This window comes from Rhinatrema bivittatum, chromosome 9 (genome assembly GCF_901001135.1).
Source record: "Rhinatrema bivittatum chromosome 9, aRhiBiv1.1, whole genome shotgun sequence".
Lineage (NCBI taxonomy): Eukaryota > Metazoa > Chordata > Amphibia > Gymnophiona > Rhinatrematidae > Rhinatrema > Rhinatrema bivittatum.
Window position 1 is genome coordinate 198,348,513 of NC_042623.1, and position 22,508 is coordinate 198,371,020.

At 44.7% G+C, this 22,508-nt stretch overlaps 1 protein-coding gene across 1 annotated transcript in view; it reads left to right on the top strand.

Annotated features, from left to right (window-relative positions):
• The window catches only part of RASA2 (RAS p21 protein activator 2), a 223,099-nt gene that overhangs the window by 119,732 nt on the left and 80,859 nt on the right, over positions 1–22,508 (top strand). Inside the window, exons 8-11 of the mRNA XM_029615728.1 lie at positions 12,000–12,076; positions 18,000–18,104; positions 19,581–19,737; positions 21,702–21,850. Coding sequence (XP_029471588.1) covers positions 12,000–12,076; positions 18,000–18,104; positions 19,581–19,737; positions 21,702–21,850 — 488 coding nt within the window. The remainder of the gene's footprint in view (positions 1–11,999; positions 12,077–17,999; positions 18,105–19,580; positions 19,738–21,701; positions 21,851–22,508) is intronic.

Below are 22,508 nucleotides of genomic sequence, written 5' to 3' on the forward strand. Positions count from 1 at the left end.
AAGAGAAACTCTCATCTCTCTTTCAGAAGGTTATAGTGTAACAGGTGCAACAATCCACCAGTGTCAAGGGTGTGGAACTAAAAGGAATACACTGTAAAATGTCGCTTTTCGCCGATGATGTTCTCTTTACCCTGACTAATCCTTATGATTCTTTGACAGTGGTGGTGGGGGAGCTTGAGGCCTTTCACGCAGTGGCTGGGTTTAGAGTTAACCATGACAAATCCGAATTGCTAAACCTCACTCTGCCCACGCTGGAAGTGGAACGCATCTCTGTGTCATTTCCCTTTCGTTGGGCAACTAGATCTATTAAATACTTAGGGGTACAGATCGGAGCTAACCTATCGGAACTTTTTGAATATAATTACACCCCCTTATGGCGGAAAATTGATCGGGATTTGCATAGCTGGGGACGAGAACTTTTTTCATGGATGGGACGCATAGCTATTTTGAAGATGAATGTCCTCCCTCGGTTATTATATTTGTTTTCCACTTTGCCAATATTAGTTCCTAAAGCGACACTTAAAATCTGGCAAAAAAAATTCTTCGATTACATCTGGAGACGGAGACCACCCAGGGTTTCACGAGCTGTCCTTTTTCTCCCTCGTCAACGCGGGGGGAGGGGAGTCCCCAGTCTTTCTTGGTATCACAGTGCAGCACATTTGTGGGCAATTATAGATGCTTATCACACTCGAGACTTAAAGCAATGGGTATGGCTAGAGCAAGCAATGATTGGGGTAATGCCCTTACAAGCTTTATTTTGGCAGCCCAAATCTACTTGGCGACCTCTTGAATTTTTACCAGTGGCTTTACAGACCACCATTGCTAACTGGAGTCAATGGAAGGTTTCCATGGTGGGCTCTTTTCCATATCATCAATCCTCCCATCTTTTCCACAGCACCAGCTTCCCAGCTGGTATTACCTCCCGTTTATTTCATAATTGGTTAACCCAGGGTATTGTCACTATTTGTTCTTTCTGGAAAGAGGGTAACTTAATGTCCTCTCAGGATCTCCAGAGCAGATTTAGCGGGGACTTACAGGAGTTTTTGGGATTGGGTCAGGCATTTTTTGCACAAGCTATCGATTAATCAGGAGATACGCCCTTCCACTTCCCTGTTTGAGACCTATTGTTCCCACGCTGATAAGGTTACGAGGGTTATCTCCATACTCTATACCCTTTTAAACACGCAAACTCCATAATCATTTTCTCACATACGGGCGTGGATGGGAGTTCTTGGGGATGAATTAACTGAGGATAATTGGGATATTGTGTTTCAGCAAACTGCTCGAAGTTCCATTTCCACTGCAATTCAAGAACATTGCTATAAATGATTGTATAGGTGGCACTTGACTCCTGTGCGCTTGCAGGCTATGTATCCTCGTGTCTCTGATCATTGTTGGAGGAACTGTGGGCAGGTGGGTACCTATCTTCATATTTGGTGGACTTGTCCTTTAGTACTTCCTTTCTGGAAAGACTTACAACAGTGGTTACGGACTATTACCGAAGTGGACTTCCCTCTGATTTTGACTCATGGTATTGCTTCTTCTCCCCAATGAAGACTTGGTTAAGCCTCTGCAATCTTTTACGTCACAAGTATATATTGCTGCCAGATGTGAGCTTGCCAAGGCGTGGAAGTCGCCTCAACCACCATCGTTGTCGGCTGTGATTCACAGACTCCATTCTTGCTATAGAATGGCTCACCTTACTGCTATCCGTAGAGACCAGATGGTTAAGCACCCCGGAGTATTTGGACTCCTTTTATTAAATGGTTGGACACTCATTCTAAGCCAGGGGGCACTTGAGACTTAGTGTGCCTTATAGTTTGGTGTTGCCTAGGCTAAAGCATATAAACCACGGGAGATGCTTTTGCTTTTCAGCTGCTCTCTCAAAAAAGTGATGTTTTCACTCTTGCATTATGTACTCTATGCCATTGAAGTCAGGTTTTAAACAAAGCACCCGTTTTCTGCAATGCATTCCACTGCTATTACCATTGTGGCTTACTTGATCTTATGAGGTATATGTACGGCGAAGGGAAGGGCGGGATGGAGGGATTTGGGGGAGGGTTTACTCTATGAAAAACCTACTGACACTTGTATTTGTTTGTCATATTGTGTTTATTCAGTTAATAAAACTTTACATTCAAAAAAAGGTTATAGTGTAACTGTAGATCAGCAGGGTAAGATGGCACTTCTGCAGCAGGCAGGCAGTGGATCACAGAGAGGGATTGATTTTTTTCTTGCAGCATGTGCTGCTGTTATGGTTGAGGGTGTTTTGGTGGATCCTTGGGTGCTGTGGGAGATGACCACGCCCACGGGGAGGAGCCCCGTGAGGAGCCACAGCACTGGGCTAGACTCGTAATGCACAAAACACAGTTAGTTCTTTATTAAACAGCTTGAAGATCTCTACCAGAGGTGGCAGTAGTGAGGCAGTCTGGTAGTTGCAGTCTCAGGGACCTCGGCAGAGGGAGCCCTTCTCTCCTTGATGTCAGGAGGTTCCGCAGCAGGTCTCCCAGCGAGGAGATACTGTGGGTGAGAGAGACTGAGAGTTAGAGTACTCACTAGGTGTTTGCGGTTGGTATGAGATTCCACCAAGTATGTTGTAGAAGGTACAGATATCGAGGCAGGTAGAGCCTGTAAGGCACCTGAAATAAAGCAGAGGGCCCCCGAGGAGCGGGTACCCAGGTTAGCAGTTACCTCGAAAGACAGAGAGAGAGCTTCCTGCTGCATAGACAAGTACGAGTAGCGTAGACAAGAACGAATTTGAGTCCTTGCTAACTCAATGAGCTAGCAAACTAGTGAAGGTAATATACCCGGATGCCGTGATGTCAGCATGAGTGAATGTGCTCGAGGTTCGTGCCAAGGGTGGCATAAAGACGTGGGGGGCGCGCGCCCTAGTAGGTACCTGGGAGGAGCAGTGGCGTGAGGCTGCACCATAGCCGTTCCGGGGACGCCGGAGAGGTCGGCTTGTAGACGCTGTGGTAGCCATCTTACCCAGGTAAGCGGGAGGAGCCGTGAATAAGGTGAGACAAATGGGGCGAAGCCGTGTAGCACCGACGGACGTAACAGCTGCGTGGCCAGACATTGACTGTGGTGGTAGCAGCTTGCTTTCTGTATGTAAAAAGTGTCAGTAAAACTGACATCCTACTGTCCGCTGACCTCTGTCCGCAGCTTGGATGCCACCGAGCGCCACACCTAGACACCACCATTTTCCTGCTTTGCCCCGAGGCCCACTTATGCGTGTGTGGTGTGTATGGAGACTTAAAGGTTGATGAGAAGAGCCCCTCTGACATCACTGGCTCTCCCTATATGTCTTCCCAAGATGATTCCACGACGCCTCAGCAATGGTCACCCACCTTGCTGTCCGATATGCCATAGTCAGCAATGGTTCTCCTGCCTACTGCAGTGCATGCTCTCTTGGCCTGTTCCCGGTATCTCCTGCCTGTCCTGACCCTGGCATGTCCTTGGACTCTAGCTCTCTCTCACAGACCTAGGGACCCACTTGAATCCTGCCAGCCGCCAGAACCCAAGGGCTCAGCCTGCAGAGGAAATGGCTGGGGTATATGATCTAGGTCTAGGCTCTAGTCTGTCCTGTTTCAGGGCGTGTTCGCCAGCTGTCAGCATAGGCCTTTATAGGTTCGCCTATGAGGCAGTGTCAACTGTGCCACAGCACTAACGGAATCTTTTCTGTGTGACTCTTGCACTGAGTTCTTTGTGTGTATATATAGTCGGCAAGCATCAGCAATTCACTGTTGTCTGTTTGTAACATAAGTGATTGTCTGATCTGTTGTCTGTGCGTCCCCACTAGGGTGTATCTGGATTGTAACACTAAAAGCCCCTACCTACTAGTGATCTTTTTGAATCAATTCCATCATGAAACTGGCATCAATAGGCAAACATGGCAATGGGAGAGGAAGCAGGAAAGCTGTGTTCTTGCTTCAGAGAAACCTGGGGGGAGCACAGGTAGCAGTGGTGATGATGAGAGGGATAGATTAGGACCAGGAGCTCTCCTGTCGTGCTCAGAAGAGATTTCTAGAGATGGAGGGTTGACTGAGAAGCTGGAACAGCCACTGCCTGCTCCCATCTCCACTGTTGGTATGGTGAAGGAGCAGAAAAAGGTACACTCTGTGCAGGGTGAAAGCTGGCACAGCCCTCCCTGTTCTGTTCTGACCAGAAACTATTGATTCAGAGGAACAGTGTCAGGGATTTGAAGATTTACAGGAAGGGTATATTGAAAAGCTAATAACTGGGGAGGGCTTGCAGAACCTAGTTACTAGCATGATTGATTTGTAGCTCTGCTACATGAAATTCGGTATATAAAAATGCTAAATAAATAAATATCCAGTGAGCAGCGGGTGCCAGATAACTTAGGGATAGATTTTAAAAGAAGCGCGCGCACTTCCCAGCATGCACACATGGAAGCACTGATTTTATAACACGCCTGCACCAGTGCGCGCATGTTATAAAATCCAGGGCACCACACGCTCATGCGCGCCAGATTTTTATAATCCGCACGCGCAAGGGGGGGGGGAGGGGAACTTATGCAATTTCCGTGTGGCAATACACCCCGGCCTTCCCCAGTTCCCTCCCAGGGGGGAGCGGACGGGGGGGGGGGGGAACTTGCTTACCCCCCTACCTATCCTCCCTTCCCCTTCCCCTCTCCTCCCCACCCCCTAAACCCTACCTATTCCTTTTTTTTTTTTTCAGTACTTTCTTCAGGGCCCAACCTAAAGTAAGTTGCACGCGCCGGCAGAGCAAACAATGGCGAATCTGCCTTCTACGTGTGTGGCTGGGCCTTGTTGAAAATTGGCTCAGCACATGCAAGACCCAGCCACGTGCATAAAGGCTGGAATTTATGTGCGTGGCCGAATAAAAATCTACCCGATAGCTTTTTCTGTAGCTTACATTAATTAATGCGTGCTCCATGTCTGCTGTTGAAGATATTACTGCACTACTTTTAGAAAAGAATTTAGATTTACTGCTTTTAACTGAATCTTGGCACAGAGAAACTGACAGCTTGCTATTCAATCTGTTATTCCAGTTGGTTACAGTTAGGTTCATCAAGCTCAGGTGGGGAAGAGGGAAAGGGGTGATCTTTAATGTTTCATGATTTTGTGGAAGTCGAGTACTCTCCAATGAAGGTTGGGGCATGGTTGTGAGAGTGTTACCATGAGAATTAGGGATTGGATTCTGGGGCTAATTTATCATCTCTCCCCACCCCCACCCCAGCTTTCAAGAGCTGAGTTATTGCTAGCATTTGATTGTATTACCACAGTCTGCATGTCGTGTCATAGGGGATTTTAATATTCATGTAGATTGCTTATCAGCTCCTGTGTTGCAGGATTTTTTTTATCTGCTCTATCAGTATTTGGTTTAGTGCAGATAGTTGAAGGCCCTTCAAACCATGCAGGCACACTTTGGACTTAGTGGTAATAGCAGTAGACGTTAAATACCGGGTTGGGGGTCAAACCAGCGACTGAACCTCGTGCTTTGCTCAGAACACCATTTAATGACTTTTCAGCTTGGTTTTACATCATGACATTAATAAGAATTCTGTAGTGGTTAAATATAGTTCAGGGAGCTGTTGATTTGCTTAATGAAGAACTGCATCTGTCATTTGCCTCTGCTTCTGCCCTTACTCTTTCCATTCTTGAGAGAAAGCTTCCATCATTGAAGGAGAGAGGGTACAAATTTGTGCATCCTAGAGTATCTTGCTTCAGTGTGAAGTTACTAGATCAAAAACACCTAATGCCCTAGGCGGAGGCCAATGGTAAAACTGCAGACTCACTGTTGCAGTGAGATGGAAGGGAGCGCTGGGGGATGCTCCCCATTGCGGGACGAGATGTGTGTGCACATGCGGAGAGACGGGTCCTCGGGAATCTGGAGGCCCTGACCCCTCCACCAGACCTGCACGCTTCCGTGAGGCCACCAACGCAATGGTGGTCCCTGAGTGGTCCTCCGACCACTCCAAGCCCCTTCAGACCTGCCGCTGGGTAACGGCAAGAAGCGGCAGGCCGGACAGAGGTCAAGGGCGGATGAAGACATCTTGGCACAGGATGAAGAGACAAAGAATCAGACATTGGAACTTGGAACAGATGAGACGAAGAAGTGGAACTCAGGCAGGCTAAAACTTGGGATGACTAAGAATCCGGGTAATTCTATGCAGCAAACCGTCTTGGACTGAGCTTCGTAGACCCGGCGGAACAAGTCAGAGAAGTTGGACGGAGAACGGCGGCGGCAGCCTTCGGGTCGCAAGGCCGAACATGGTGTCGGGCAGGCAGAGGTAACAGGCCTCCCGTGGCTCCGGACGCGGGAGGAATCGCAACACTGACTTTACTAAGGCAATTTATGCTCAAATGAAGGCAGCTTATTGATCCTGTATTTTTGACCCCGAGATGTCATTATTTCCAATCAAAAATCCAGTTTGGTCTTAGTCACTCAATTGTTAATGGGCTTTTATAATCTTCAAGATCTGAGTCACAAGAGGTGGACTCTGATTGTGAAGGTTTTTTGGATCATTGTGAAAAGAAAGTAACAAGGTTAACAGGGAATTGTTTGTTGGCTAAATGGTGCATTCTCATTCAGTGGTTATATGCGGCTCCACCAGATATAGATCTGAAAGAGTCAGTTGTTTGAGATGATGACTATGGAATATCGGACAGCAAACTTGAAAACAGAAAAAGCAAAAAATTGTCCCATAGCTGTATGAAAACCTTTTTTGAAAACCTTGGATTCTGAAGTATGGAAGCTATAGAGTTTTTCACTAACCGGTTAAATCCAAGGTTATGAGATTTATTCTCTTTCAGTTATCCTGATCTGCGATAATTTTTGTGTTATATATGGGGTTAGAGGGATGGGGAAGAGGATGAGTGGGTGGCTTCTAAGGAATGCAAAATATATCTGTTTCCTTACTTGTTATGTATGCAATATTGTGAATAAACAGTTCTCTACATATGCATATAGCCTAACTAGAGACTCTGCATAAGTCAGCATTAAATCTAAATTACAATACATTTCTAGTAGATCACTAAAACAAAATAGGTTATGCAAAGGCTAACAAAACAACTATGCTTTACACTGTTTTCTAAAACTAAGGTAGTTTTCGAATAATCTTAACCCTTTGGGCACAATTGAGTAACAAGATTGGAGGGGCAGTAGGCTGACAACCCAGGAAGCCAGGGTTCAGATTCCACTGAGGCTCCTGTGACCTTTGACAAATCACATCTTCCCCCTCAGTTGTCTCAGGTACAAACTTACAGGTGAATTTTCAAAAATTAACGTGCAGAACAATTAACAGATACACATAAATAACCTCTGCTCACATATTCCGTATTTTATAAAAGTAGAAAGTACACGAATTTAATTCACTTTTTCGCACACACATACGCGCCTATGAAAGGGGCGATTTAGGGGCCTTCTAGGGTAGGGTCAACACTTAAGCACGTGAGTTGCTATTTTATGACATGCGCAAACTTTTGACAACTTGTGCATTTTTACACCTGCTAATTATCCGTTGTAAGCGATATTAAATGCGTTTGTGTACTTTGGCTGGGCGGGAGGTCTGGGTAAACAGGGGGGCTTCAGTAAAGAACCAGGAGGGTCTCAATGATCTGGAGAAAGACAGGGCATGTTGACGAAGTAATTAGTAAAATTGGTAATTTCCTTGATGTGCACATGTTTTAAAATTGGCTGATTTACACGTATAAATTCTGATATATGCAAGTAAGTCCTACTTTACATTCACGCAAATGTGTATATTTTTAAAATAAGAAAAGTCTTCAGTTTCAATGCATTGCATGTATTTGCACATAGGCCTACATACATACGTGTGTTGAGAGGTAAAAAGATACGTGTATTTCTTAAAACGTGTGATTGATACATGTGCAGGTTATAAAATACTATGGCTCAACTGCACACGGCCATAAACACACATATATGCTACTGTATGTATTTTCTTTGAAAGTTAGCCTCTATTGTAAGAACCCTAGGGCTAGGGAAATAACTTACAGTACCTGAATGTGACTCGCCTTGAGCTACCACCGAAGGTGTGAGCTAAATCTGAATTAAAATATCAGACTTCAGCATTCGGCGTTGTAGGCCCACTGGCTTGGAATGCTTTAGCTGATGTACAACCATCTCTAAGTTAATTTCAGAAGCAAGTAACAACTTTGCATTTTAAGCAAGCTTTTCGGAGTTTTCCCAGTTAACTGTTTTTTTTGGGCTTATATTTGATTATTGGGCCTTCCCTATTGCAAGCTATGTGCTTTTCTTAACCTGAAGATTGCCTTTCAGCATGTTTTATGCTCCTTCCATGTTGCTGAGCATATTTATACTGTATGTTGTTGTTTCTACTTTGGGTTTTAATTGTGAATGTTTATTTGTAACCCACCTGTGGCTGGGTGGTCTACGCATTTTTAACAATGAATACAAAATAAAACAACCATATCTCTATAATACATAGAATATGCAAAGCATTATCTCTAACTATATCATGAATCACGGCCATCTTGGATCTAACTGAATGTGCACTCACTAGATTTTTTTTTTTTTTTTAATTAGGAAACTGATTTACCCAGCTGGCCCTTTTCAAATGTGGAATTTTTGTTAGTAAAACACCTATCGTTTGCTTATAATTATTCCCATGGAAAGGTTCCTGAGGTATATGTACCGCCTACAATCGCTTCAATTTGTGCGATGCCATTTTTCCTAGGAGAGAGATTTCATCTTTCAGTCAACAAAATCCAATAAAACCCACAATTTATAATAAAATTACCAAACAAAAACAACAAAATTTAAATTTCCCAGTTGTTCCTATTTCCGCTGCCCAGCCTGCGCCACACGCTGTGGGGTAGATTTTATAAAATTACGCGCACCGGGCGTAGATTTTATAAAATTACGTGCACCAGGCACGAACAAAAGTACGCTGGATTTTATAAGATACGCGCGTAGCCTATAAAATTCAGGGTCGGCGCGCGCAAGGGGGTGCACATTTGTGCAACTTGCGCGCGCCGAGCCCGGCGCGTGCTGCCTGTTCCCTCCGAGGCCGCTCCGAAATCGGAGCGGCCTCGGAGGGAACTTTCCTTCTGCTGCCTCCCCTCCACTTCCCCTCCCTTCCCCTCCCTAACCCCCCCCTTACCTTTGGCAGATTTACGCCTGCCAAAAGCAGGCGTAAATCTGCGCGCGCCAGCGGGCTGCTGGCGTGCCATCACCCAACCCGGGAGCTGGTCTGGAGGCCTCGGCCATGCCCCTGGGCCAGCGCCACGCCCCCGGACCAGCCCCAAACTGCCCCCTGACCCCGGGCACGCCCCTGAACACGTCCCTTCCCCCGCCCCTTTTACGAAGCCCCAGGACTTACGCGCATCCCGGGGCTGTGCGCGCGCTGGCAGCCTATGCAAAATAGGCGCGCCGGCGCAAATCCGGCTGGATTTACACGCGCAGGGCTTTTAAAATCCGGCCCTCAGTCTCTTTCCGGGTTCTACACCTTGCTACTCCTGCCGCCTTGCCTCTTCTGGTTCGAGCATCTGTGCCTGCTATGATGCTGCTGCCAGCCTGCTCCCACTGTCTTTCTGCTGTCTTTATTTCCACTGGCGTGATTTGACCCCAAAATATGAAAAAGAAATACCCTCCCCTGTGCCTCTCTGGCTGCTCCTGCCTGACCTGCTTTGCTGCTCTCTTAATTCAATGCCCTGTGGTGGTGGTACCTGTCTTGCCGCCTTGGGGGTGGGAAGGCTTCATTCTGCTGTTAGTCAGCTTTGCCCTTCTTTTGGTGCCACTCTTGGTGTATTGGGCTGGTGTTGCCTTTGCTGTTGCTGCAGATGGGGGAAACTCCAAAGATTAGAGTGAAGAATCTGATGCGTTGCTCCCCCTCCCCCGATGACTTTTAATGGAAAGGAATAAAACGAATGGACTTCTGATGCCAACCAAATGAAATGGGAAACTGAACCGAAATCTGAACTAAACCAAAATATGTTTCCTTGCAGCCCTGCAGGGGATTAGTGATAACTCCGGGCCTGATTTACTGAGGCTTTTTCCCATTCTTTGTCTGTGGAGGGAAAGTGCTTAGTAAGTCAGTCCCTCAGCAGTTAAAACAAAGGTGTTTTTCAAAGCTTTCCCAGAAGAGAAATTTGGGCTTCCCTGGTCTTGGACAAAATATTTTGGGCTCTATGAAGTGTCTTCGACTCGGTTAACCTACTTTGAATTTGGCGTACTCTGTACGCGCTCCTGTGTCTAGCTCTTTCTCACAGCAGGGGTTAATGAAGTGGAAAGGCTCGCTGTTGAATTCAGATAATCTGTGGTGAACATCTACGGTAAAAGTATTTTATTACTGCCGACTTTAGGGTTGACTGAAATACTGCAGTACCTCCAAAGCTAGTAGATAGTTTCCTATATCAGAATAACCGAAGAATTATTATTATTATTTTTTTTTTTTTAAATACCTTCAGGTGAATTTCCTTTAAAATCTTAAAATATCTTGTTTGTTTTTCCCAGATAGAGGCACAGATCTGTGGTCCATCAGTTAGTCTAGGATTTGCATGTACCTGAAGCATCCCACAGAGCCACAGCCTTTCCTTTAAAAGGCGTGGAATGGAAGAAAATCCATTATTTATTTATTATGCTTTATTTGGTTGATTGCAGTCTCACACAGATGTAATTGGAGCGATGTCATTTAACACCAGAATATGGGCCTTAAAATAGCCAGGGAGCTTCTAATGCAGAGAGATCCCCCAAACCTTTCAAAAGAAGGGCCACATAGGCCATTTCAGATCCCCGAGAGAAGCAGGGTGGGGGGATTTCTCTGCAGAGTTTGCTGAGAACCCACGGGTGCTGTGCGGGGGGGGGGGGGGAGCGCCCCCTGGGAGTTATATGCAGGGGGGACGGGGACCATACGTGGCCCTTTCAGTGATTTGAAATGCTGGGGAAGAGGGGAGGCAGGGGTTAAGGTTCCCGTGGCAGATAGCACGTCAGTAATATTTCTAGATTTCTCTGGAGTCGACAACCTTGGCCCCCCCCCCCCGCCCCCTATTATCTGCCTGCCTATGGAAGTAGGGGCTGAGAGGGTGGATGGATGGCGGGATGAGGTGTTTGTGCAAGTCTGTGGTATAATGTCACTCACCCCCCCCCCCCCACCCATGCACACTGTAGTCCTCCCCTATTTTCATCCCCTTCTCCCTTCTCTGACTCCCCTCTGGAGACCCTAATCCAGGGAGAGAAACTCTGATTTGGTATCTGGGTGATAATGAGGATTTCCGCATGCTTAAGGGATAACGTCTGTGCCTCCTCCCCCATAGCTCCAAAGAGATGACAGCATGGTTTGGGAGTGCCAGGAGCTCATTCCCATCTGCCTTTCCCTGGCAGCCTTGCAGAACACCATGGCTCAGTACTATCACTGACTTCTTCCCAGTGGCCTGCACTGCCCTCCACGGCAGCCAATAAAAAAAATCTCCTTATGGCTGTGCCGCAGCGTGTCTCCCAGTCTTCAGCCTAAGTGGCTCCACCTCCAAAAAGCTGCACGGACGGCAGCAGTTAATGGTGCAGCCAGTCATCGGCGGCTCTTACACCGGCAGGCCCCCGCCTGCGTCGCTCTGGCGTGCTGCCCCCCCGGGCACTTCTCACTTAAAGCATCTGAGCCGGCGGTGGTGGCAGAACACGCGCCCACTGTTGCACTGCAGGCCAGGGTGAGGTCTCTCTCTGCAGTTCCCTGCTGCTGGCTGCGTCACATTCCTTCTGCTGCTGCCGGGAGCCTCGGCCCACACAAGGGCCGCATCCGGCCCTCGGGCCATTGCTTGGGAAGTCCGGTTCTAATACAGGGTTAGTTATTGCAGAAAGGAAGTGCGGCCGTCGCATCTGTTTGCACGTTGCATCTTTTATTTGCGCCGTGTATTTCTTAAAATGATTCTGTGTGATAAGTTCTGGATAAGCTAAACAAATGTGTACCAGCATTAGGGCATGTTTTAGGTGTGTCACGATCAGTGCAACGTTTAAATTGCGATTTATATTGATTGCAGGTGACCAGATCCAGCAGTTACACCAAGAAGTCCCAATTTCAGGTAGAAGAGGAGGATATTGAAAAGCTCGAAATTAGGTTTGTGCCTTTTGATCTTCTCCAGTTGACCCTGGTATAAAACTGAAAATGAATGCAAACGATTGTCCTAGCCCATGACAAGGGACATTTCCTTAAGCGTTTTGAAACAGGCTTTTCTTTTCTGAAGGAAGGAGATAAATTCAGCAGTTTTCTAATGGGGGTCCCCTGAGTACCCTGGATCACAGATTTAATTTGAAAAGATTTGTAAATTTTCAGGTTGGCTCGCTTTGTCGTTTGGAAGGCTTGTACCATGTTATATTTTATGTGGCGTGTACACAAAAGTTTGCCTTTGCTTTTAGATTTTATTTCAACCCATTTTCATATTGGATGGCAGGCAATCCGAAACGGGTTCATAGCAGAGCCCTGAGAAAGGAATGAGCGCTCATTCACCAGACAATAACTTTGAACACGTAGTCCTTATTCCAGTTTAATCCAGCAGGAGGACAGCATGTTTCTCACCCTGGATGCATTGTCGAAGGTCTTCCTGGCACTAATTTCCTTTCTGTGCTGCTACTGAACGTGCGGCTTGCTTTCTCCAGAGGATATGCATAATGTCAATCTCTGGGTCTCTAGGTTCAGAATGAGAAACAGAGTTTCATAGCAAAAGGTTTTGTACGGCTAAGTTCAGGACCTAGATGGATAAACGGGTTTTTAAAAGTCCCTCAGCACTGGCTGCTTCCAGATTATTCATCTAAATCGAGAGCACTTCAGGGGGTACTCTAGGTGGGGCTAACTTGGGCCAGGTAAGTAATCCAATAGTCAGCCGGATAACTTGCCCAGCTAAGCCTGGTCCTGCTGGAGAGCAGTCCTAAAGTTAGCCTGATCTGTTTATCTGGCTACCTAGGGCTTTATCTGGCTATATTCAGCAGCATGCCTAATCGGCAATGCTCCGCTGAATATCCGGGATCATTTATCTACCTAACTTTAGATGGACAAAATGCTTGCCATGCTGCTGAATATTTGACCTTGTTTGCTTAGTTGTTTTGTTTCAAATCCAATTTAAAATAATTTTCAGTGTTGCTGTGTAGCAAATTGTCATTATTTGTTAAGTTACCAGGCAGCAGCCGCTAAAGTACATTTTGGGGATTTTTTTGGACTGCTCTGAGTGGCTTTGAATTTGTATTTATTTATTTTTTTACATGGCCTATGATCCTGTGTTTGTAGTCCAGAAAATGTTTGCATAGTTGTGATAATTCCAGAAACATAACATACTGTTTTGTAAATACATGTCTACCTGTAATTTGCTGAAAACTACATGTACTGTATCTTTTCATATATCACAGAAGCAGTAAAAAATCTGTTATATGTATATCAGATTGTTCCCACACAAATATAGCTTTATTTTTCTTGTTCTTTTCAACATCTGCTGTCTTGACAAATATTCAGTGAGATAAGTGGTAAGATAATGCAGGGTGCATGTGTTTGAAGTCTCTGAAGAGTCTAGCTTTTTTGCTTGATCGGTAATAGCCTTTAAATGCACGTGAGTGTGGGATTGCAGTGTTTATTGTGCAAATAGAGGTTCAATGTATATATTTTTTACCCTTTTAATGCCCTCCACTCCCCGCCACGCCTTCCACTCGCTCAGGCGGGTCGGTGAAGCCCCTTACTACCCCCAAGGGCTTAGGGAAACGCCACATCTGCCGTCTTGTCTCCTCTGCCATTCTCACTGCCACACATATAATATCTGTGCACCATGCTCAGGCCTGACTGGGGATCAAATGCAGAGCCGCACGGTGCCACTGCTGCCTGAGCCGCGAGACTGGCACACTCAGGTCTTGCGTACGTGGAGGGATGGCTGCTTCCGAGAATACCTCAAGCCAATGATGTTCAAGCCACGGTGCCTGCTCCTTACAGAACTGTAGAATCTTTGCAGCCATACGAAGGACGTACGCATGAGTGGCGGGAGGGGGGGGGAGGGGAGGCAAAGCAGATATTTAGCTGGGTTATTTAAAAAAACAAAACCCTAATCTCACAAAACTTTAAAAAAAAAAAATTCTTTAAAATCTTTTTAGAAAGTAGAACTTGCAAAGTCGAGAATGTTCCAGGGGGATAGGCTGTGACGTCTGGCACCCTCTTTTGCTCCTCCCCATTCATTCAGTTATTTTAAATATATGTAGGTGGATTTGATGGTACATTGCTTTGATTTGTATGTAGAAAAGCAATGTAACAAATCAGTAAACTAAACTGTCTCAGGCAAACGTACCACTCAGAGTCGACTTCACTCAGCTGGTGGTTTTGCACTTGACAAATCTGTACGGAGGTGCAAAGAGGGCCTGAGCAGCAGTTTAGCCTGCTGCCTGCAGTTCTTTGTTTCTTGCTGGTATTTTTTTCTACTTTAAGGTTTGAACCCTTTTTTTAACATTCTTTACAGTAAACTACTGTAGGAGTGCCTTACCCACCTGACGATGTGTTCATTTTTATTGTGTTTCATCTGCGCATGCACAGACGTAAATTTCCTGGCTAAGGAATATTAGACTTGGAGCATAACTTGTGTGCACAAATGTTTGCAGTCAGGAAATGTTGTGCATAGGTGACACAGCAGAAAAGCAGGAGGGAGCGCGCACACAAATCCACCTCTCCATCACATGCACTCAGAGATCCCAACACACTCATATTCTCCCTACCCACTTCCCCACTGACAGACACCTCCTAAAACACCCACATTCCTCTGCCCACATGGTTCCTAAAAAAAACCTCCACCACACACATATACACCTTAAAGTAAAAAAGAAAATGTAAAAAATCCCCTCGCACAAACATGCACGGCCCATATACTCCAGACACAAACAATCTCAAAAATAATTTGGGGGAGCTCAGCAATGGTAGTACATGGCAGGTGTATGTTATCCCTTGCTGGTAACTGCTAGAGGTAAAGTACAGCTTTAAAGGTGAATTTTTAAAAGTTGCACATGTTAAAAAAAAAAAAAAGGCACTTCTGCATGTAAAATAGCACATACTGTTTTAAAAACTTCAATATACCCCCATAAACCAGGGTCCATGAATACACATGTAATAAAAAAAAAAGGGGGGCAGGGAGGGGCCAACATTTACATGAGGACATTGCTATTTTATAAGCAATTTATGCATGGAAATGTGTCACCTTTCATATATCTACCCCAGCTCTGTATCCAGGAGAAAGTGAATGTAAACATCTTAAAAGTGATTGGATGGGGGGGGGGACCAGGCTGAAGAGCCAGGAGAGTCTTCACAAGCTGCAGACGGACTGGGCGAACTGGAAGCCTAATTGATAAAACCAATCCTTTCTTTGCCATATGCATGATAGAAAATCCCCCAACTCAGCGTGTGCAAAAAACGACTTACGGAGGGTAAATGCGTCTGTATAATGCAGATAAAATCTACTCCTGTATCCCTTTAAAATTTGAAATACACTTGGACAAATTAGAATTTATCCAAATTATCTAGCTAATTAGCAGCAGGCACTATTTAGCCAGATAAGTCTGAAAACGCTATCAGATTTAAGAACATAAGAAATTGCCATGCTGGGTCAGAGCAACGGTCCATCAAGCCCAGCATCCTGTTTCCAACAGTGGCCAATCCAGGCCACAAGAACCTGGCAACTACCCAAACACTAAGAAGATCCCATGCTACTGATACAATTAATAGCAGTGGCTATTCCCTAAGTAAACTTGATTAATAGCCATTAGCCAGATATGTAGCTCCTTTTCATAACTAGCATTTTAAAACTTATCTAAGTAGTGTTCTTTAAGATTTATCTGGCTCTTACATACCCAGATAAATCTGAAAAGATTTATACTTAGATGTATAAGTAGCAGTTTTCAAACCTTTCCTGATAAGTGCCACTACTTAGATAAATCAGAACTTCCATATAAAAAAACAAATAGTCCCTGGTGTACGCCACTCCAAAAATTACAGAGAAAGGAATTCTCCGGGTGCAGAGCACAGGCTGAAATACTAGGCACCCACTGGGGAAGCATTTCAACCAAGAGATGTAAAATTATTACATATGATTGCAATAATAGAAATGCATATCATACCCTTAATACAAAGGGTCAAATACATCTAACACTATAAATTCCATGCAAAAAGATTTAAAAAAACAAAACAAAACCCCAAACTTATACAAAAATTCTTAATTATAAAAATCTTTCATACATTTACCTTTTTTATATCATTTTACAAAAAACATTCCGGCATCTATAATATATCCAAAAAACAAAGACAAAAATAAAAACAAACATAGGCCCAACACAGTCAAACTGCATTCAGATTGCAACCATGCTGACACTGAACATTTTAAAAATGCCTCACACAATAAATATTTTCTCAAAAGACTTAAAAAAAAAAAAAAAAAAAAAAAAGTCATCCAATTGAAGAATGCAGAGCGATGAGACATCCAGTAGAGGACTGAAAAGCGACAAATACACTTAAATTACATAGATACACCCAGAGTCTGTAGAGAATTAAATAACCAAAGTGACACTTTGTTCTGTTCAAAACAAAAATGATTCTCAGCGTGATAAGTGTCTCTCCAGTGAGTACTGGACAGGATATCAACATAGTTGGTTTGTCTATTGGGCCTATGTTTTAATTTTTTGCCTATTTTGTTTTTTTGTATATAGTATAAATGTTGAAATATTTTTGGTAAAATTATGTAAATATTTAAATAGTTTTTTTTATAATTGTGAATTTTGAATGTTTAATTGTGAAAAAAAAAAAGGCGGGGGGTTGTATCTTTTTTTTGTGTGGAATTTTGTATTCCTGCAGCATTACAAGAATAATTGATTTCTGAGGGGAGCTGCCGAAAATAACGGTTTTGTTAAAAGAAACGAGAAAGCAGTAGGGTAGCGATGATACCTGTATGAGTCAAATGCATGTTTTAGAGGTAAAAGTTTTCCAGGTTATTACAGGAGGGTCAGGCAGAGGGAGAAAGACCCTGTGAATATAGGATGTGCATCTGTCGCGTTCATTTACCCATGTAAATGCAATTGGTCTACATCCTATGCAAGGTCTTTGGGAAGGGGATGGGCAAGGCGGGTGTCACTTTCCTGCAGGTCCGCTCCAGAGTATCCCGCGTCATTGCCGGGGAACCTCGCCTAGCGGTTGCGACATCCGAAGGGTTGCAGCGTGGCCCGGTGACAGTTCTGATCCTGTGATCAGGACCTCCTTTCTATGAGGACATTCGCGCTGCTTGCGGAAGGGACCTTAGTAATACTGAAAGGGCTGCTGCATTTTTTTTTTTTTCATGAAAGCTGTGACTTTTTCCACCCTCACAAACCTTTCTTGTGCTATTTCAGGGTTACCTCTGATATCTAGCATTTTGTGGTGAGAATGTTTGAACGTAAGATGTAATCTTTGTTTGTGGTTTGCAGTGCTCATTAGCTTTATTTTTTTTTTTCTAATCTTTCACCTGTCACATTGTTAGCTTGAGAGAATTTTATGAAAATTGTAAATTCCTCTTGACTAGCAAAATAACAAGTAGCTGCTGTTTATAGGTAAATAAGATTCAGGCAAGCTCAGTGGTCAGTCGTTCCAGCTGCCTCCGCATAACCGTAGCTGTTTAACTCGAAGCAATAAAACATTGGTATCTTCGAGGGATCGTCTGCATTCCCCCATGGCTGACAGTCATTTGCCTTGAATCATCTGCGTACAAAATGTCACCTGCTCCTTCCCTATTGATTCCACCATTTTTCTTGGTACAGATGTCAGGCGGATGGGGGTCCACAGCTGCCTTTGTGAAGCAAGAGAACCACGATGTATTGTTTTCTGTTTGTGCCACTCATAGTCGGACACTGTCGTGGTAACCCTTGGGTTATAATCTGGTGCTTGCATGCGTACTAATCATGGCCGTAAGAGGGGGGGAAAAAATAGGCGTTCTGGAACCAGAGGCTTCCTTCACTACACAGCTTTGAAAAGGTTAAAACCAAAATTGTTTCAATTTCAGGATTGATCTCTGGAACAATGGAAATCTTGTCCAGGATGTTTTTCTAGGCGAAGTTAAGGTTCCTGTGAAGGTTTTAAGAAGCGACGCCTCTTCTCATGAAGCCTGGTAAGAGACAAAGGACTCGAAAAGTTTTAGTGGAAAGTAAAGGGTAATGCTGTAAAGAAGCAGGTAAGCGTCGCTCACGTCAGGCTTGGAGATAGAATGGGAGCCATTTTCGGCTGGCCTGGCGGCTTTATGGCCTCTGTTCGCTTTGCTTCCGGATTGGGCCTCCTGCACACCAAGTTGGCTGCGGATGCCATGGAATCGGGAGTTGTCGTCGACGTCAAGGGAGACGCCTGCTGGTCAGAGTCAGAGGCCGTGGCCACAAGTTTCCGGAAGGAGCCCTGGTGCATGGCCCCGGGCCTCAAGGTGAGCGGGCTAGGAGTAGCAGGAGAGGTGGATTGTTAAAACAGGGGGGGGAAATCCCCAAGTAGTTGCCAATAAAGGCTTATGGTGCCAAGATCCTCGCACTGGTTCTGATTGAAATGGGGAAAAAAAAAAGGAGGAGGAGGAATTACCAGGCCAAAAAAAGGATGTTTTTTTTCTTGTTTGGATATCTTACTATTTCAGTTTTATGTGTCTTCTAAAACAGCTCGGAAATCTTCATGGCTGGCATACCTGTTAGTCTTAAATAAAAAAAAAAAAAAGAAAACAGTATGTGCTTCAGCATAATTATTTTTGGAGGGGGGGCCCCAGCTTTTTTCTGACAAGCCTAAGGGATCTATGAGGGGAGTGGTAGACAAGGTTGAGCGGAGCAGGATGACCAGGTAAGCATTTCCTTTGTGCTTCCAACTCGAGCAGAACAGGAGATTGGATCCGGCACCGTGAGCCTGCATTCACAACTACCTAGGGATTTTTTTTTTTTACCCGCTATTTTATGTCCCCTTCCAACAGACGACAGCTGAGGGCCATGCACCGGGGCTCCTTTGGCAATTCCACCATCCTGGGCTCTGGATCTCGTCACTAAGCGGCGATGACGGGGGGGGGGGGGGGAGAGAGACTCCCTTCTCCCTTCTCCCCTCTCCCCTCTCCCCAGGCAACGTGGATGCCGACTCCCTAAGCAACCCCAGGGAGCAAAATGACCTGACCCGGGAGTCAAACGCAGGCCTTTTGCATGGCAGTGCGCATCCCTGCCATCAGCCCCTCGCTACAAATGTATATTTTCTGAATTTGTGGCAGTGACTCTTTAAAAGGCTCCGATGAGCACTGCCTTGAAATCAGTTGTAACATGCGTGTTTTTCATTAAAACATTTTTTGTGACTTGTCTGCTTTGTGAAAGTGACAAAATTGCATCATCAAGCCTCGATGCCCAAACAATTACAAACTGCCACCTAGTGTTTGAACGTGTGAAAAGTAATGCACATAAAAACAGGCTGTTACCTCCTGCAGAATGTAGTACAAGTTTAAACTAGCGTATACAAATTCCGGTCAATGGATGAGCTGAGAAAGGTGGACGTGGTTGATAATAGTACGTGGCACCATTTTATAGTGCAAAAAAATATCTCCAAATGATTCAAACGCTCCTCCCCGTTTTTCCTTCAGGTACTTGCTCCAGCCGAGAGACAATGGGAACAAGTCCTCTAAAACGGAGGACCTGGGATCGCTTAGATTAAACATATGTTATGCTGAAGACAATGTACTTCCATCAGAGTACTATATCCCTCTAAGGAACCTGCTGCTTAAGTCCCCTGACGTTCAGGTACGGTTTCCATCAATGGCTCTCTAAAGCAGAGACTTGGAAGGATGATGATGATTGTTTGGCAAGCAAGGTGTAGACTATGTCTTGAAAAGTTAAAGAAACCAATGTAAAAACTGAGTAACATGTTAGGCAGCCCTAGCTTCAGCACAGACTTTCCCAAAGCTTGTTAAAGTAGTGAAATGACCTTTACTATTTCAGCAATCAAAATTCTGGCACAATTTTGTATTTTCCGGATACGTGAATTTTTTTTTTTTTTATAATAAAGTAATTTTGATAGTTTTGTTTTGTGTCCATAAGATAGATAGATATATATATAGAGAGAGATATTTTTAACCTGTGAATTTTGAAAATTTTTTGCTGCTTTTTTTCATTTTGCAGAGAAGTTTTTATAGTTTTTCTCTGTAACCGTTTTAAATCTGCCATGCGTAGCAAGATCATCCTTACGAAGGCACAAGAAAAGAACGGCAGGGACTAGATTTGCGCAAGCTGCGTTTGCAGAAACGACGGCACGTTGGGGCTTCCACGCTCCTGCTTTCTCCTCTGTATCCTCTCGTCTCCCCTACCCCCCACAGCTGCCAGTTAGGTGCTGTTTCACAATTCTGTGTGGGGGAGGGGAAAAAGCCAAAAAAAATGACGATAATGTGCGTGGGGGTGCACTGCAATCACGGTGGCTGTTTTCTTGGTATTTGATTAAATGAATAAAAACCGGACTGTTCCGGCATATACTTTTGAGTGGAGATGTCCATTTCATGGCGACAATGTCCTGGCATCCATGTAAGAAACTTAACGGAAGAAGTTTCAAAGGCATTAAGCCCTTTTCCCGTGTTAAGGCCCTAAGAGTTCTAGTGAAGATTTAAAACCAGGTGCTTCAATGAAGAACATAAGAAATTGCCATGCTGGGTCAGACCAAGGGTCCATCAAGCCCAGCCTCCTGTTTCCAACAGAGGCCAAACCAGGCCACAAGAACCTGGCAATGGGGATGTGCAGGCAAAACCAAAACAAAAACCCCTTATTTTTGGTTTGGTTTTTTCATTTTAGGGGGTTCATTTTTCAGCTCATTTATGGGTACATTTTAAAAGGAATGCGCAGGCAAAAATCTCGCCTCATTTTATAAACTACGCACGAAGCATATAAAATACTGTTGCCGCGCATACGTCTACAGCCTTTATACACACATACCTTGCACGCTGGGAGGGGTGGGGGTGGAGAGAACGAGCCTCTGTAAAGAGTAACTCTGACACTATATAGGTGCCACTCTAGAGGGGCACTTTGAATCAGGTCGGGTTTTCGGGCGGTGTTACACCTTTCTATTAAGGAAAGGCTGCTTCTCTGTCACTGTATCTTGCATGTGTGCAGTGCAGCTCAGCAACCAATACTGTTTAATGTAGTTGGGGATCCATATGGTCTCGCTTTTATTTTATAGATTTGGCACACAAATGCTACACAGCCCATAGGTAGTGGAAGCAATAGTCAAATGGTGACACTTTGAGAGATGTTAGCTTCTGAAGTGCTTGATAACCCTTAGCAGACAGCACGTAAGCTTCCGCTCTTACTTCTGAGTTAATCCAGTGCTCATTTGGTGCAGTCCGAAAATTTGCTGTGCTCAATTTAGGATACTGCGGTTAGGCTTCCAAGCCAGAAGGATCCAAAGAGGACCGATATGTAACCTCTCATGGAGCTTAATCTTGCTCTATGGAGATCTGAATCCTCCAGGCCAGTTTAGTTAGAAGAGAGCTGCTGACGCGCATCCAAGTCCTTCAGCTCTTGGCAGAGAGCTCTTTCCGGAGGAGAACTGCCACCTGCTGGCGTATGCTCAGTACACTCCCAACCAGATGCTTGTAGGCCTCTCCCCAGAGCGATTGGGCATACCACTCTGACCAGTAACAGGACAGTACACCCAGCATTTTTGTTTGGTTAAATTGTGTATATTCTAAATAGCTGTTGTTTTCTGTTTTGTGCTATAGCCAGTTTCCGCTTCTGCTGCCTTTATTTTGGGCGAAGTGTGTCGAGATAAATATGATGTGGTTTTGCCCCTTGTACGACTGCTGCTGCACCACCAGAAGCTTGTTCCTTTTGTTGCCGCTGTGGCCAAGCTGGACCTAAAGAATACACAGTATGTTTCTGACCTCTCGTTACATCAGCTGTCAATTATTTTGTACAATATGATTTTTTTTTAATGATGAAATATCCTGATTGTAGGTGTGATTTGTAAAGGACCAAATAAAAGTTTGCCAAATGAAGCATTCTGAGCCTTAAATTACGAGATAATGATCTTAATCGCCAGAGAGCCATGGGTAATTTGGCATCCATGTTGTAGGGGGAGGACGCTTGCTGGAGCGATCTAAGGAAAGATACTGGATTCGACTCTCGTACCTTCACAGACCAACCGCACCTCCCATTTCCAAATCCATTGGTGACCACATGTTTTTTTTGTTGGGCCCAGATGAATTGCACAGCTAGAGAAGCCCAGCAAGACTTTTCAGGATGCGAGTCCTCATAATCCCTGTTAAATAATGTAATTATACGCTAGGGTGCTTTTATGAACTGCGTTTAAAGTTTGACTCCAGACGTACATGCAGACTAGGTAGCACAAGGTCACTTATCTCGTTGAGTTCATAAATCTCCAACGAATCCACACCTTGCACGTAAGACTGCTTTCCTCCTGTTGTGTGTACATTCATGATGACACAGGCTGAGTAACTTGTTCATGTTTGCCAGACAGGACCCCTGATATCGTCAGTGATTTTATATAGTCAGACTGTGGTGCCGTC